The 13,803-nt window shown below is 49.0% G+C and overlaps 2 protein-coding genes across 2 annotated transcripts; both read left to right on the top strand.

Moving 5' to 3' along the window:
- Positions 1 to 4,617: 4,617 nt before the first annotated feature.
- On the top strand, positions 4,618 to 6,833 carry LOC146754641 (uncharacterized). The gene has a single exon (XM_085527877.1). The coding sequence runs from the start codon at positions 5,575 to 5,577 to the stop codon at positions 6,796 to 6,798; it is 1,224 nt and encodes a 407-aa protein (XP_085384003.1). The 5' UTR covers positions 4,618 to 5,574; the 3' UTR covers positions 6,799 to 6,833.
- Positions 6,834 to 10,052: 3,219 nt separating this feature from the next.
- Positions 10,053 to 12,045, top strand: LOC146754640 (uncharacterized). Its single transcript, XM_085527876.1, has one exon. The coding sequence runs from the start codon at positions 10,098 to 10,100 to the stop codon at positions 11,652 to 11,654; it is 1,557 nt and encodes a 518-aa protein (XP_085384002.1). The 5' UTR covers positions 10,053 to 10,097; the 3' UTR covers positions 11,655 to 12,045.
- The last annotated feature ends 1,758 nt before the right edge of the window (positions 12,046 to 13,803 follow it).

Genomic DNA, 13,803 nt, shown 5'->3' with positions numbered 1-13,803 from the left:
AAGTTCTTCCGCACATTTGTGTGGAACTTTCTATGCTGTACTTTCATCCCATTACCCCTAGTCCTATCCCCACGCACTACTGAAAAGAGACCAGACGCACCACTATGGCTCCCACACCTCAGGTATTTATAAACCTGGATCAAGTCCCCTCTCAGCCTTCTTTTCTCAAGGCTAAACAGACCCAGTTCCCTAAGTCTCTCCTCATAGGGGAGATGCTCCAGGCCCTTCACCATCTTAGTGGCCCTCCGCTGGACTCTTTCCAAGAGATCCCTGTCTTTTTTGTACTGGGGAGCCCAGAACTGGACACAATATTCCAGATGAGGCCTCACCAGGGCAGAGTAGAGGGGTAGGATCACCTCCTTCGACCTGCTGGACACGCTCTTTTTAATACACCCCAGTATGCCATTGGCTTTTTTGGCTACAAAGGCACACTGCTGGCTCATGGTTAATCCATCGTCCACCAGGACGCCCAGGTCCCTCTCTGCAGAGCTCCTCTCCAGCATGTCTTCCCCCAGCCTGTACTGGTGCATGCAATTATTTCTACCCAGGTGCAAGACTCTACACTTGCTTTTGTTAAACCTCATCCGGTTTCTTACTGCCCAGCTCTCCAGCCTGTCCAGGTCTCGCTGAATGGCAGCACAGCCTTCAGGTGCATCAGCCAATCCTCCCAACTTCGTGTTATCAGCAAACTTGCTGAGGGTGGTCACTATCCCCTCATCAAGGTCGTTGATGAAGATGCTGAACAAGACCGGACCCAGTACAGACCCCTGGGGGACGCCGCTAGTTACAGGCCTCCAGCCAGACACCGCACCGCCAATGACAATCCTCTGCACTCTGCCAGTCAGCCAATTCTCAACCCACTTCACCGTCCACTCATCTATCCCATACTTCCTCAGCTTTGTTATAAGGATGTCATGGGGGACAGTATCAAAAGCCTTACTGAAATCAAGGTAGACTACATCTACTGCCCTCCCCCTGTCCACCCAGCTAGTGACATCTTCATAAAAGGCCACCAGGTTGGTCGAGCACGACCTACCCTTGGTGAACCCATGCTGAGTACTCATGATAACCTCCTTATCACCCAGTTGTCTGGAGATGGCATCCAGCACAAGCTGTTCCATCACCTTCCCTGGGACAGAGGTGAGGCTGACTGGCCTATAGTTACCCGGGTCTTCCTTCTTGCCCTTTTTGAAGACTGGAGTGACATTGGCCGTCCCGCGGATGCACCCCATTAGGTCCCTCTGTCTTGTCAGTGGGCGGAGTCATAGCAGTGATTTTGTCAATCACATCTGCTGGGATGTGGCGACGTCCATCTAGAAGTTTGGACTCAAGAAATTCTCGTACAGAAAATCTAACTTTTGGTTCCTCTTCTTCTTTTGACTCTGACTCTTGTATTATTTCTTTCAGGTAACCCTCCTTTTTTTTTCCTCTTTCCAAACTTCCTCTGCTCCTCTAACTATTCTGCTCCTCTAACATCCTCTTATGCTCCTCTAACATCCTCTGCTCCTCCAACTTCCTCTGGTCTTCTGACTCCCTCTGTTCTCCTGAGTCCCCCTGCTCTCCTGAGTTCCCCTGCTCTACTAACTCCCTCCGCTCTTCTAACTCCTTCTGCATTTTCTCTAACTGAGTTGAAACTCGTTTTGTCTTTCGCCCTCTTACAGGGGCAACCAACATTGTATCTGGTGTCCCCGATGGTTGGTCCAATTGGACTACATGCGCCCCCGGTGGCTGGTCAAATTGGACTACATGTGCCCCCAGTGGCTGGTCAAATTGGACTACATGTGCCCCTGGTAGTTGGTTAAATACATTCAGTTCACCCCGGAGGGCACATAGCTGGTTTCGGAGAGTGTTCCACTCGATCTGGACAGCACCAAACTCAATCTGGAGGGCGGTGTACTTGGACTGGAGAGTGTTGTACCTGGACTGGAGGGCGTTATGCTCAGACCGGAGGGCGTTATGCTCAGTCTGGAGAGTGTTGTTCTCGGTCTGGAGGGCATTGTGCTCAGTCTGGAGAGTGTTGTGCTCGGACCGCAGGGTGTTGTGCTCGGACTGGAGAGTGTTACGCTCGGACTAGAGGGTGTTGTGCTCAGACTGGAGGGCGTTGCGCTCGGACTGAAGAGTGTTGTGCTCGGACCGGAGGGTGTTGCACTTGGGTTGGAAGGCATCGTGCTTGGGCTGGAGGGTGCCGCGCTCAGACTGGAGGGCGTCATACTTGGACTGGAGAGTGTTGTACCCGGACCGGAGGGCGTTGTGCTCTGACCGGAGGATGTTCCACTCAGACCGAAGGGCACTGTGCTCTGACCGGAGGGCGTTGTGCTCGGACCGGAGGGCTTTATGCTCAGACTGGACAGTGTCGAGTTTGGATTGCATACTCTCATTCTCGGCCCTGAGACTCTCTCTCTCAACCTCAAAATCTTCCCTCTCAGGAATGGTATTGAATAAGGCCCGATGAGCATTAGCTAGGCCCCAAGTCGTGCCTCCCTAGATCTGCCTGAGCCACAACATTCCTGTCTCAAATATGCGGTCAAACTCTCAGGATTCTTTAAGTGTTCAGGAGTAAAGCTCCATGACACTAAAGATGTCTGTCTTCTAAAAGTCTCTCCAAAGTCTCCCCACACTCCCTGCCACTCAGTATTCTCTGGTTGTAGGGAAGACTTCCTCCTGATGTAACAAATGTAATAAACCCAAGAACCAATAAGTAAAAAAGTCAACATTAAGTTCAGGGAGATTGACACAAATGACAGTGTGGTCCACTGGGACAACTGGTCATTTGAAGACTGCTTAAAGGATGCAAAGAAAAAAGGAGGAGCACGCTCAAAAACCACCATTCCTGAACTATTAGTTGCATTAGTTGCTCCCTCTGGAGCTGCATGCAGATACCAAGTAAGCGTTGCTAACCATGCTTTCAAATCATTATACATTCCTATAGCTCCATAGGAAAAGTGGCTAGCTTAAACATGGTCCAATATATTTGGAGCATCATAAAAGAGGAACTAATGACATGCAGTCCCTGGTAGAACAAATTTACTAGAGGAAACATTTTTTTATTTTTATTTTTTATTTTTTTCTTCAATAGAGAGGGAAAGAAAAAAAAAAAGTAAAAAAGCAAAGCTCAGCAGTTTTTATAAAATAAACCGGGGTATTGGCAGTCCGCCTGTACTTTCAAGGTCAAGCTCGCAGGTGCAGAATCGCAAACCTAAGATAGCTCCTTAACAGGAAAAAAACTTGTAGCTCTGTTAAAAGCTAAAAGAACAACAGAAGAAAACACAGAAAAACAGCAACTCAATTTGCCCGCATTCTCCACCAAAATCTGTCACGGTTTGTACAAAAAATCCACCTGCGTCCGTGACAGGGGGCCGTGGGCCCCGCCGGGGCCCTAGACCAAAAGGAAAGAAGTTAATTAGGAAAAGAAAACAGCGGCAACGATCTAAGGAGGCACACTTATTTACTAAATACTATATTGAAATACAGAATAACACAATATAATACAATATAATTGAAAACTGAGCTAACGAAGCAAGCAAAATAGGAGAGAGAATGCGTCCCGTAACCGAGAGGCCTACTGTGAAATTTGGACGAAACGGTGAAGGCTCCCACACACTCCCCTGAATGCCAGAACTCGAAAGACGTCAGTCTAGCCTGCGACCGAGTTAATATAGACACCAGGGTTGCCCCTAGCCAGGTGCACAAGCAGTCACTTGTTGTTGCTATGCTTTATGCACTTGGTGCTTAGTACCAACTGGTACCCACTTCCCTGCCTTGTCCACATCTCTCTGCAAGTCCTCTCCACCCTCAGTGGAGGCAACAGCACCTCCTCATCTGGTCTCATCAGCAAACTTGCTCAGAACATCTTCTATTACTGCGCGCAAGACATCCACAAAAACATGAAAGAGAAGTGGCCCTAAAATGGAGCCCTGTGTAAAGCTGATAGTGACCATCTAACAGCCTGATGGAACCCACTGACTATAATCCTTTGGGCCTGACATATTGGCCAGCTGTTCAACTACCACGTTATGTTTGTGTTTAGCCATATGCTGTACATTCTGTACAGAATCCCCCGTCCATTTCCTCCCTACTTCTGGATCTGACAGTGGCACTTCTGTATGCAGTGGTTCCTCCAACAATTAATGAACTGAGACACTCGCTCTTCCACTTCATACAGTCTGTTCGTTACTTCTGAGATGGGTGAAATGGAGACGTGGGTTGGAGGTAACTGCTGTTCAAAGTTTTGCACTGTAAGAACCAATTTGAAAACTAGGGGTCTTCCATCTTGTTCCTCGTACCTTTGAAATGTTGCTGCTAAAGTAACGGCGTACCTTTCTGGTGCTGTTTTGGTGAGTATCTGCCATATGCCGTCCTCACTTTCTCAGGATCATGTTCTTGGCAAAGGTAGCTAGGATCAAAATTAGGATTATACAACATTTCCACCACAGCTATTTCCCTCAAGTACTGGATGCCTTTTTCAATTGTTACCACTTTTTCATCAGAGGCTTCAGAATGTCTTTGAAGGGAAGCTTTTCACACACAGCCACTAACATTTGCTCCCAGATGGTGGCAGCACCATCCATACATCTGTTCATCCCTCTGTCAATAGTTGCGTCTCTGGAAATGTGTTGTATTAGGCGAGTGTGCGCTTTTCGGGCTGTGACGAGATAGGTCCATCCCCATGCCATCAAGATATATGATGTATACGTTTCCAGTGGGCGTACACGAAGGGCATAGGGTATATATATGTGTGTTAGCTTGAATAAATCGCCATTTTACTGCTCATCATATTGGTGTCATCTCAGTAATTGGTCAAGCTGCAAACTTCCAGAGAACACTGACAAGATAAAGGTAACAAATGGTGACCCCGGACGTGATTGGAAGTGGAGCAGCTATAATTCTAACGGCGAAGGTTCTCACTGCGGAGCGGTAATTATTTACTCGCGGAGTGGTGAAAGACTGGGACGGGAGGATTGGCCATAACTCTTCGTCAGGCGGTAGGGAGAGCTCGGAACCCCCTCGGTACGGTTGGGGAAGCGCCAGGTTGGGGCCAGGTGGGATACGTTTGGCCAGAGGCGACATGGAAGCCGTTATTAAGGTGATTCTGCATGCATGTAAAACTCACTGTGGGAAGGATGTTCCTTCTAAGAAGGAGATTGCTGCAGTTCTTTCGCTGCTGGAGAAAGAAGGGGATGTTAACATCCCCCTCTGATTTATATGATCCCAATAACTGGGATGCGCTCACAATGGCGCTTTCACAAAGGGTGCTGGCCACCCGAAAAGTTACAGAGTTCAAGGTCTGGGGATTAGTCTTGGAGGCACTTAAGGTGGCAAGGGAAGAGAAGATTGCGGGGGATCGGGCTAGGGAACTGTTGGGGTTGGGGGCGAGGGGAACCGGGGGGGGTCTCATCTCTCCTACAGATCCAAAGGAGGAGAAGATGGCGCCGACCCCCTCGGCTCCAACTGACGTAACACCTTCAAGAACAAAGAAGGAGGAAGTTGAACAAGACCACTCAGCTCCAGAGTACACCCCGCCCCCACCTCCCTATCCAGCACGGAGACTATATCCTTCATTAAAATCATTTATGGATGAAGGGGGAGGGGGACCCTCGGTGGAATGTACTGTTGCTCTCTGCACAACTGATAAGCGGGCAGTGGGGGAGGATGGTACTGTCTCACTGCCAGGTTCTGCCTGTTGCTCTAGCCACTCCCCTGAAGGGGCGGATCACTCCGCCCAGCAAGGGGAGGGAGGGGGTGGTACTTCGTTTACTGTCTGGTCCTGCCTGTTGTTCTAGCCACTCCCCTGAAGGGGCGGATCACTCCGCCCAGCAGGGCACTGGATGTGGGCGTAGCACTTTGGTGCAGATGGCCTCGGGACACGCCCAGGAGGGGTGTGGTCCTGTGGCATCTGGCCCGTGGAGCCCGCCCACACTCACTGACTGGGCTCGGGTGAGGGAGGATCTCAGAGCAGCCGATGTGACGGATACGTTTGCCTTTCCAGTAACAGTGAATACAGAGGGTAGAGCTTGGACCCCTTTAAACTCTAAGGCGGTCACTCGCCTTGCGGATTTGGTCAAAAAGAAAGGCTTGCGTTCTCCAGTGACTATGTCGGCAGTTGAGGCTCTCATGGCCTCTAGTCTTCTGCCTTATGATGTGGTCAGCCTTATGTGTGTCATCCTTGAGCCTGTACAATATACCTTATTGTATGACGAGTGGAATAGGCTGCTTCAGGTTGTGGTAGCCACTGCGACCCGCGATAATAACCATCCGGCTAATGGCCAGGGTCGAAAAGACAAGATGACTCTTGCGCGTCTTCAGGGGTTAGCAGATGGCATGGTGGGGTCTCCGGAGGGCCAGGCGAATGCGCTTAGAGCAGGGGAGTTGGCAGCACTCACGACCGCAGCCCTTCAGGCTCTGCGGATGGTGGCTAAGGTTGCAGAGCCTGTCCTCCCATGGACAGACATCAAACAGGAGCCCTCCGAGCCATTCTCTGATTTTGCGAATCGCTTGATCCGTGCGGTGGAGGGGTCTGACCTCCCAAAGGGGGTCCAATCTTTAGTCGTGATAGATTGTCTTAAACAAAAATCGCTGCCAGACATTCAACAGATTATAAGGGCGGCACCTGGGACTTTGAACACTCCAGGAGAGAACATCAAGTATGTGCTAGATCATCAGAAAAATGCACCATTGACTAATGAGGGCTTTGTAACTGCCATGCAGGGGATGGCTGCTGCAGTAATGGCAGCCTCTCGAGTTGGGGAAAATAAGGATAAGGGCCCGTGCTTTAAGTGTGGACAGCTTGGTCACCTTTAAGCCCAATGCCCTAAGAGGTTTAATCAGAAGGAATCGCAGGGACCAGACAAGAAGTGTCAGTGGTGTGGTGGGGCTGGACATGCCGCGTGTCAGTGCCGAAAACTTAAAATCACGATGCAGGGAAATGGGAACGGGAGGGCGCCGATGGCCCGGGGCTCCTTCCCACTTCCTTAAACCGGACTACGAGCACAACTCCCACCGTGGCATTAGCTATGGACCTAGGCAAGCGCCCATTGGTTAAGGTCATGATGACATTTGATCCTGAGACCCCAGTATCGGGACCTAGAATGGTGTTTTTTATGGCTTTATTGGACTCCGGTGCGGATATTACTGTCATTGCGACAGACGATTGGCCACAGGAGTGGCCGAAGACCTTTACGTGGAGAGTTCTCACGGGGGTGGGGGGTGAGGTGTCCACCTGTATGGCTGATGCAGGGGTAAAGCTCTCGCTTATAGGGAGGGATGGCTCCATCGAGAGGACTGTCTTTACAACCCCCACTATAGCCCCAATTAGTGGTTCCATTCTGGGTAGAGATGTTCTCCTTCAGTTGGGGGTGCAGTTGACAAATTTATAGAAAGGGCCACTGTCCACCATTTAGCGCTGCAACATGTGATTCCGCTACATTGGAAACGGGATGCTTCTCCCGTTTGGGTGGATCAGTGGCCCCTTCCTGCTGATAAATTAACAGCGCTTATACAGCTTGTCTCACGAGAACTTAAGGCAGGCCATGTAGAACCATCTCTCAGTAATTGGAATACACCTGTTTTTGTGATCAGAAAGTCCTAGGGGTCATTTCGGTTACTACATGATCTCCGAGCAGTCAATGTACAACTTGTTCCCTTTGGTCCTGTCCAGCAGGGGGGACCTTTACTATCAGCTATTCCAGAGGGGTGGCCTTTGATGGTCATTGACCTCAAAGATTGCTTCTTTTCCATCCCGTTGGCTGAACATGATAGGGAAGCTTTCGTGTTTATGGTCCCAGTTGTGAATAATAGGGGGCCCGCCCAGAGATACCAGTGGAAAATTCTCCCTCAGGGTATGGTCTGTTCACCTACGATTTGTCAGATTGTAGTGGGAAAAATTGTAGAGCCGGTGAGACGATCATTGCCGGACTGCCAAATTGCCCACTATATGGATGATTTGCTGCTTGCTGCACCATGTGACTCTCGGTTGCAGACTCTGGAGGATCAAGTGGTCTGCGCGCTTACAACTGTCGGGTTTGTTATCTCCCAAGAAAAAATCCAGAGAGAACCGGGAATTGAGTTTCTGGGTTATAAGTTTGGGTCTGCAACGGTGATCCCGGAGGGGTTGGAAGTAAAGCCTCACATTACAACATTGTGGGACGTGCAAAAACTAGTGGGGGCGATGCAATGGGTGAGAAATGCTGTCAGTATCCCTCCACGTCTTATGAAACCTTTTTATGACCAGTTGAAGGGGTCGAACCCACAAGAGGAGAGGCAGTGGACTCCAGAGATGGAGTTGGCCTGGCGAGAGATACTATCTGCATGCTCCACCAATGCGCTTGCGAGGTGGGATTCTGAGCGGCCACTTGAGGGTGCAGTAACAAGATGCCAGCAGGGATCAGCTGCGGTGGTAGGGCATACCCTTAGCTCTCGCCCTCGTCCATTATGCTGGTTGTTTTCCGCCCAGCCGGTAAGAGCGTTCACTCCGTGGTTGGAGCAGTTATCATCTTTGCTCCGAAAGGCTCGCCTCACAGTGGTGAGAGCCTTCAGGAAGGACCTGGACGTCATATATTTGCCAGGGACCTTTCAGAATGTTCAGCCTCTGCCAGATGAGGTCTCGTTGGCTGTGTATGACTTCAGTGGCAAGTTTAGCTATTCAGACTCGCTGCCAATTTTCGATCTGGCAAGACCTCTCCAAATATCATTGCGAATTAGGGTATTGGACATCCCCGTGGATGGTCCCACGATTTTCACTGATGCCTCGTCTGCGACAGGCCAGGGGGTGGCTGTTTGGCGGGGTCCTGCTGGTGAATGGGAATCAAAGTTGATATCCGATAGTATGGCAAGCGTCCAAATGCTTGAAGCCAGGGCAGTGGCAGTGGCGCTATGCCTCTGGCCCCAGACTCCCTGCAACATTGTTACTGATTCTGCGTTCGTAGCTAGGATGCTCTTGCGGATGGGAAAAGAAGGGCAGCCGAACACAATGGCTGCAGCCCTGCTAGAGGACGCTCTAGTAGCCAGGACTGCACCAGTGGCTGTCCTCCATGTCCGTAGCCATTCTGATGTCCCAGGATTTTTTACAGCCGGAAATGATGTCGCAGATCGAATGGCCGGGGGTCAGATATATACCCTGCAGGAGGCTCGTGACCTTCATTCTGCATTGCACATAGGGGCTAAGGCGTTGGCTCGGGCCTGCTCCATTCCAGTTACTGTTGCGAGGGAGGTCGTTCAAACCTGTCTGCACTGTAATTCAGCGCCAGCATTGGGGGCAGGGGTTAATCCTCGTGGTCTTGCCCCATTGGATGTCTGGAAGACAGACTTCACAATGGAACCGCGAATGGCCCCAAGGCAGTGGCTCGCTGTAACGATTGACACATCTTCTACTGTCATTGTGGCTACCCAACATGGCCGTACCAATTCTACAGCAGCGCAACACCACTGGGCCACGGCCATAGCAGTTTTGGGAATGCCGCGCCACATAAAGACAGACAATGGTCCTTGTTTCGTTTCATGCTCGTCCAAAGAGTGGCTAGCCCGATGGAACATCACACATACTACGGGAATTCCGGGAAACTCACAGGGTCAGGCCATCGTAGAAAGGGCCAATCGTCTCCTCAAGGAAAAGATTCGTGTGCTTGGGGAGGGGGAAGGGTATTCAGGAAAAATCCAGGTATCGCAGCAAGGTGAAATTTTGGCCCGTGCGCTATATGCATTAAATCATTTTGAGCGAGGGGAAAATTCAAGGACCCCCATACAGAGACATTGGCAGCCGAAAATTATCGAGGAAGGCCCACCAGTAAAGGTTAAGTTGGACAATGGGTCCTGGGAGTCGGGATGGTCCATATTGGTCTGGGGAAGGGGATACGCAGCAATAAAACACAAGGATACGGGAGTTATACGTTGGATGCCATCAAGAAAAATTAAGCCAGAGATTGGTGGCAAAAAAGAAATCATCAGGGAGTTAACAAGAGCTGAGTATCCTCTTATAGGACCTGCTGATCGGACGCCCAATGAATCCCGAACCAAAGGAGCTCAGAAGGACTTTCTCGTGGATACCGAAGAAAAAGAAACCTGAGAACTCGGAGAAACAACCCTTGCTGCCAACGAGAACTACCATGCTAATGCTGTTGTGCCTTTTGTGTCTGTGTTGGTCGCCGGTGGGGGGCATTCATTTGATTCAACAACCGGGGAACTTATGGGTTACATGGGCTAATCAGACAGGAAGAACAGACTTTTGTCTTGCATTACAGTCAGCTACGTCACCCTTTCAAACATGCCTTATAGGGGTCCCAGAATGGGATGACTCTGCGTTTAAGGGTTACCTTGGGAAAAAGAGTGGCTGTTTGTGGTTCTGCAATGGACTAGAAAGAACTTGGAGGTGGCTGGGAAATGATTCCGTATACTATCTCGGAAGGAAAATGGCTTGTACTATTTGTAGGTTAAACATCACTCTTCCCGAGGAGCCCCAGCAGCTGGATTTACTTGGCTCGCAAATGGTACAAAATGATACTTGGGACAAGAATAGCTCACAATGGTTGTCCCCTGGGTGCATGATCTTTGGCTCAATGAAAAGGTTGTCTCTGACTAGGCAGCAACTTCTTGGTCCAGAGGGCCCCTACTGGGACCCGAAAACTAATCAAACTGTCCCGTATACCCTTGTGTATCCCCGTGATGATGAGACCTTTGATATTGATGGAGGATATTGTGGGTTTTACCCTAACGGATCGGTGCCTTATCGTTCTGGAGATTGTCCTATAAACGTCTCAATAGGTGAGATTGTTAATATTAGCAGGACGGATGGGTCTGTCCGAAAGGTCGACTGTGAAGATATGGCATTCAACACAGGTTGTTGTGTTTTCCCTATCCCCAAAGGATCATTTTCGTTCATGGGAGAACTTTGGAACAATGATACTGCAAAAGCCTTACCACCAGGAATATTTCTTATTTGTGGGGATCGTGCTTGGCAAGGGATTCCTAAGAACCCAGTAGGAGGTCCTTGCTATCTGGGGAAATTGACCATCTTATCCCCAAGTATCTTTGAGATCTATAAGGCATTTAATCATTCGCGAGCCAAAAGGGATATGCATGCTCTGGAGCCTGACTGCGGGGACGACGTAAGGTTATGGGGACCCACTGCTAGAGTCTTTGCTTCTTTCTCTGCTCCCGGGGTGGCTGCTGCATGCGCATTAAAAGAAATCAAGAGACTGGCCTGTTGGACTGTTAAACAGGCTAATGTTACCTCTCGGCTACTCTCAGATTTGCTTATAGATGTAGAGAGCATTAGACACGCTGTGCTCCAAAACAGAGCGGCAATTGATTTCTTACTTCTGGCAAAAGGTCATGGGTGTAAGGACTTTGAAGGGATGTGTTGTTTTAACTTGAGTGATCATAGTGAGTTGTTGCACAAGAAGTTGGGGTGGTTACAAGAACACACCAAGAAGGTTGGCATCCAGGATGATCCTTTTGGAGATTGGCTGGGAAGTCTGTTTGGAGGTATTGAGACATGGCTCAAACAGCTACTTAAGGCATTAGTGATAGGGCTTCTTATATTTCTTGCATTAATTATATGTGTGCCATGTATATTTAGATGTCTACAAGGTTGTTTACAAGGTATGATAGAAGGAGTGTTCAATGAGAAAATGGAGCTCCAGCGGTTATATGCGAAACTCTGAGCAGAAGGATGAATGTTATAATATAACCAAAGGTGCCTTGAACGTATTAATTAGAAACTATTAATATTGTTAGATATAGCATCGCTTATCTCTGCATGCTTTGCAATCTGCATATCTCCCTTTATAAATTACTTGTTTAGATAAGGACTAACACCTTTATATAATTCAGATTAGGACTAGCGTTCGCGTTGTAACGGGGTAAAGCTTTCTTGGCATGGGGAGGGGGAAATGTTGTATTAGGCGAGTGTGCGCTTTTCGGGCTGTGACGAGATAGGTCCATCCCCATGCCATCAAGATATATGATGTATACGTTTCCAGTGGGCATACACGAAGGGCATAGGGTATATATATGTGTGTTAGCTTGAATAAATCGCCATTTTACTGCTCATCATATTGGTGTCATCTCAGTAATTGGTCAAGCTGCAAACTTCCAGAGAACACTGACAAGATAAAGGTAACAAATGGTGACCCCGGACGTGATTGGAAGTGGAGCAGCTATAATTCTAACGGCGAAGGTTCTCACTGCGGAGCGGTAATTATTTACTCGCGGAGTGGTGAAAGACTGGGACGGGAGGATTGGCCATAACTCTTCGTCAGGCGGTAGGGAGAGCTCGGAACCCCCTCGGTACGGTTGGGGAAGCGCCAGGTTGGGGCCAGGTGGGATACGTTTGGCCAGAGGCGACATGGAAGCCGTTATTAAGGTGATTCTGCATGCATGTAAAACTCACTGTGGGAAGGATGTTCCTTCTAAGAAGGAGATTGCTGCAGTTCTTTCGCTGCTGGAGAAAGAAGGGGATGTTAACATCCCCCTCTGATTTATATGATCCCAATAACTGGGATGCGCTCACAATGGCAATAGAAATAGAATAGAAATCAAACATAGAAATGCCTCCTAGTTGATGAGATTTGTTACCATCTAGAAACAAGCTACCAGTCCAGCTGTCCCAACAGTGAAGCAACCAGGTAACAAGAGATTCGTTCTGGTGCCATGTAAACTCTTTCTTGTGCCTTGGATTTCAGTCATCTTCAGGGGTCAACAAACAGTAATAGAGATTTCCTCCTCATCACTCTCTTCTTCATGCCCCTTAACTTTTCCTTTTGCCTTTCTTGGTGCTGATCCAGACCCGTCACCTGGATCTTCTTCTGCCTCCTCGTCTGCTTATTTTTTCCGTTCTAGATGTGAGGACATCCATTTCCATTTCTTGCCTTCCATAGGGGCAACTGATATTGTTACTGGTGCCTCCCATGACTGATCAGAATTGACTTGGGGATTTCCCTTTTTTGGCTTGAACCTCAGCTGGGAAACTCTCTCTTTCCAGAATAGTGTTATTATAGAGCATTGTAAGCACAAGCCAAGCCCCAAATAAGTAGTACCCCCTTAGACCTGCTGCACCATCCCTGACTCAAATACTGGCTTAGTTTCTCGGGATCCCGCAGGTGTTCAAGAGTGGAATCCCATGACATTGCGGGCCCCCACTTGTTGGTGAACCTGAAGGCAAAAGGTCAGATTTCTAGGACAAAATGCCACACACCAATACGGTGAAATATAGCTGCGTCCATCTATTGCCCAAAGTGCTGTACTTTTATAGCACACAGACAAGGGCGTTCAGAAATCACACACACTAATAGGAGGAAAGCATCTGCAATAACAACCCTAACACCCACCTTCAAATCCGCGAGCCATTCATTCTTTTCCTAGAGGTGTCCTTGGTTCTCATGCTGTTTATCCTGCTCCGCAGCTGCTGCTCTGTGAAATCCTTATCTTGATCCATGGCTGCTGCTCTGTAAAATTCTTCTTGTATTACAACAGAACTCTGGGGTCTCCAGCACAGCCCCAGCCAGCTGGAATATGCAGCCAAAGACCTTCAGGAAAGCCATGTCCTGGTACTGCCAGTGCGTACTGGACAACTCTGAGCCCCACAATGGGTCTCGTTTTTGTGTGGCACCTTGGTGTAGATGCGAGGCCAAGCCAGGCTAAATCTAATCATGCTTCTGGAAAGGGATGCCATCTGAAGACTCTTTACACTAATGAGAGGACCACAAACATTCACTCAGTGAGCTATAAATCATTGTGCATTTGCAGGCCTACGGTCTTGCTTGTCTCAGAGACATGGTGGGATGGTTCCCACCTCTGGACTGTAGCAAATGG

This window comes from Coturnix japonica, chromosome W (assembly GCF_054131305.1).
Source record: "Coturnix japonica strain WE chromosome W, WE-NBRP24, whole genome shotgun sequence".
NCBI lineage: Eukaryota > Metazoa > Chordata > Aves > Galliformes > Phasianidae > Coturnix > Coturnix japonica.
The sequence above is the reverse complement of the archived record's forward strand: the minus strand, read 5'-3'. Positions and strand labels throughout refer to the sequence as shown.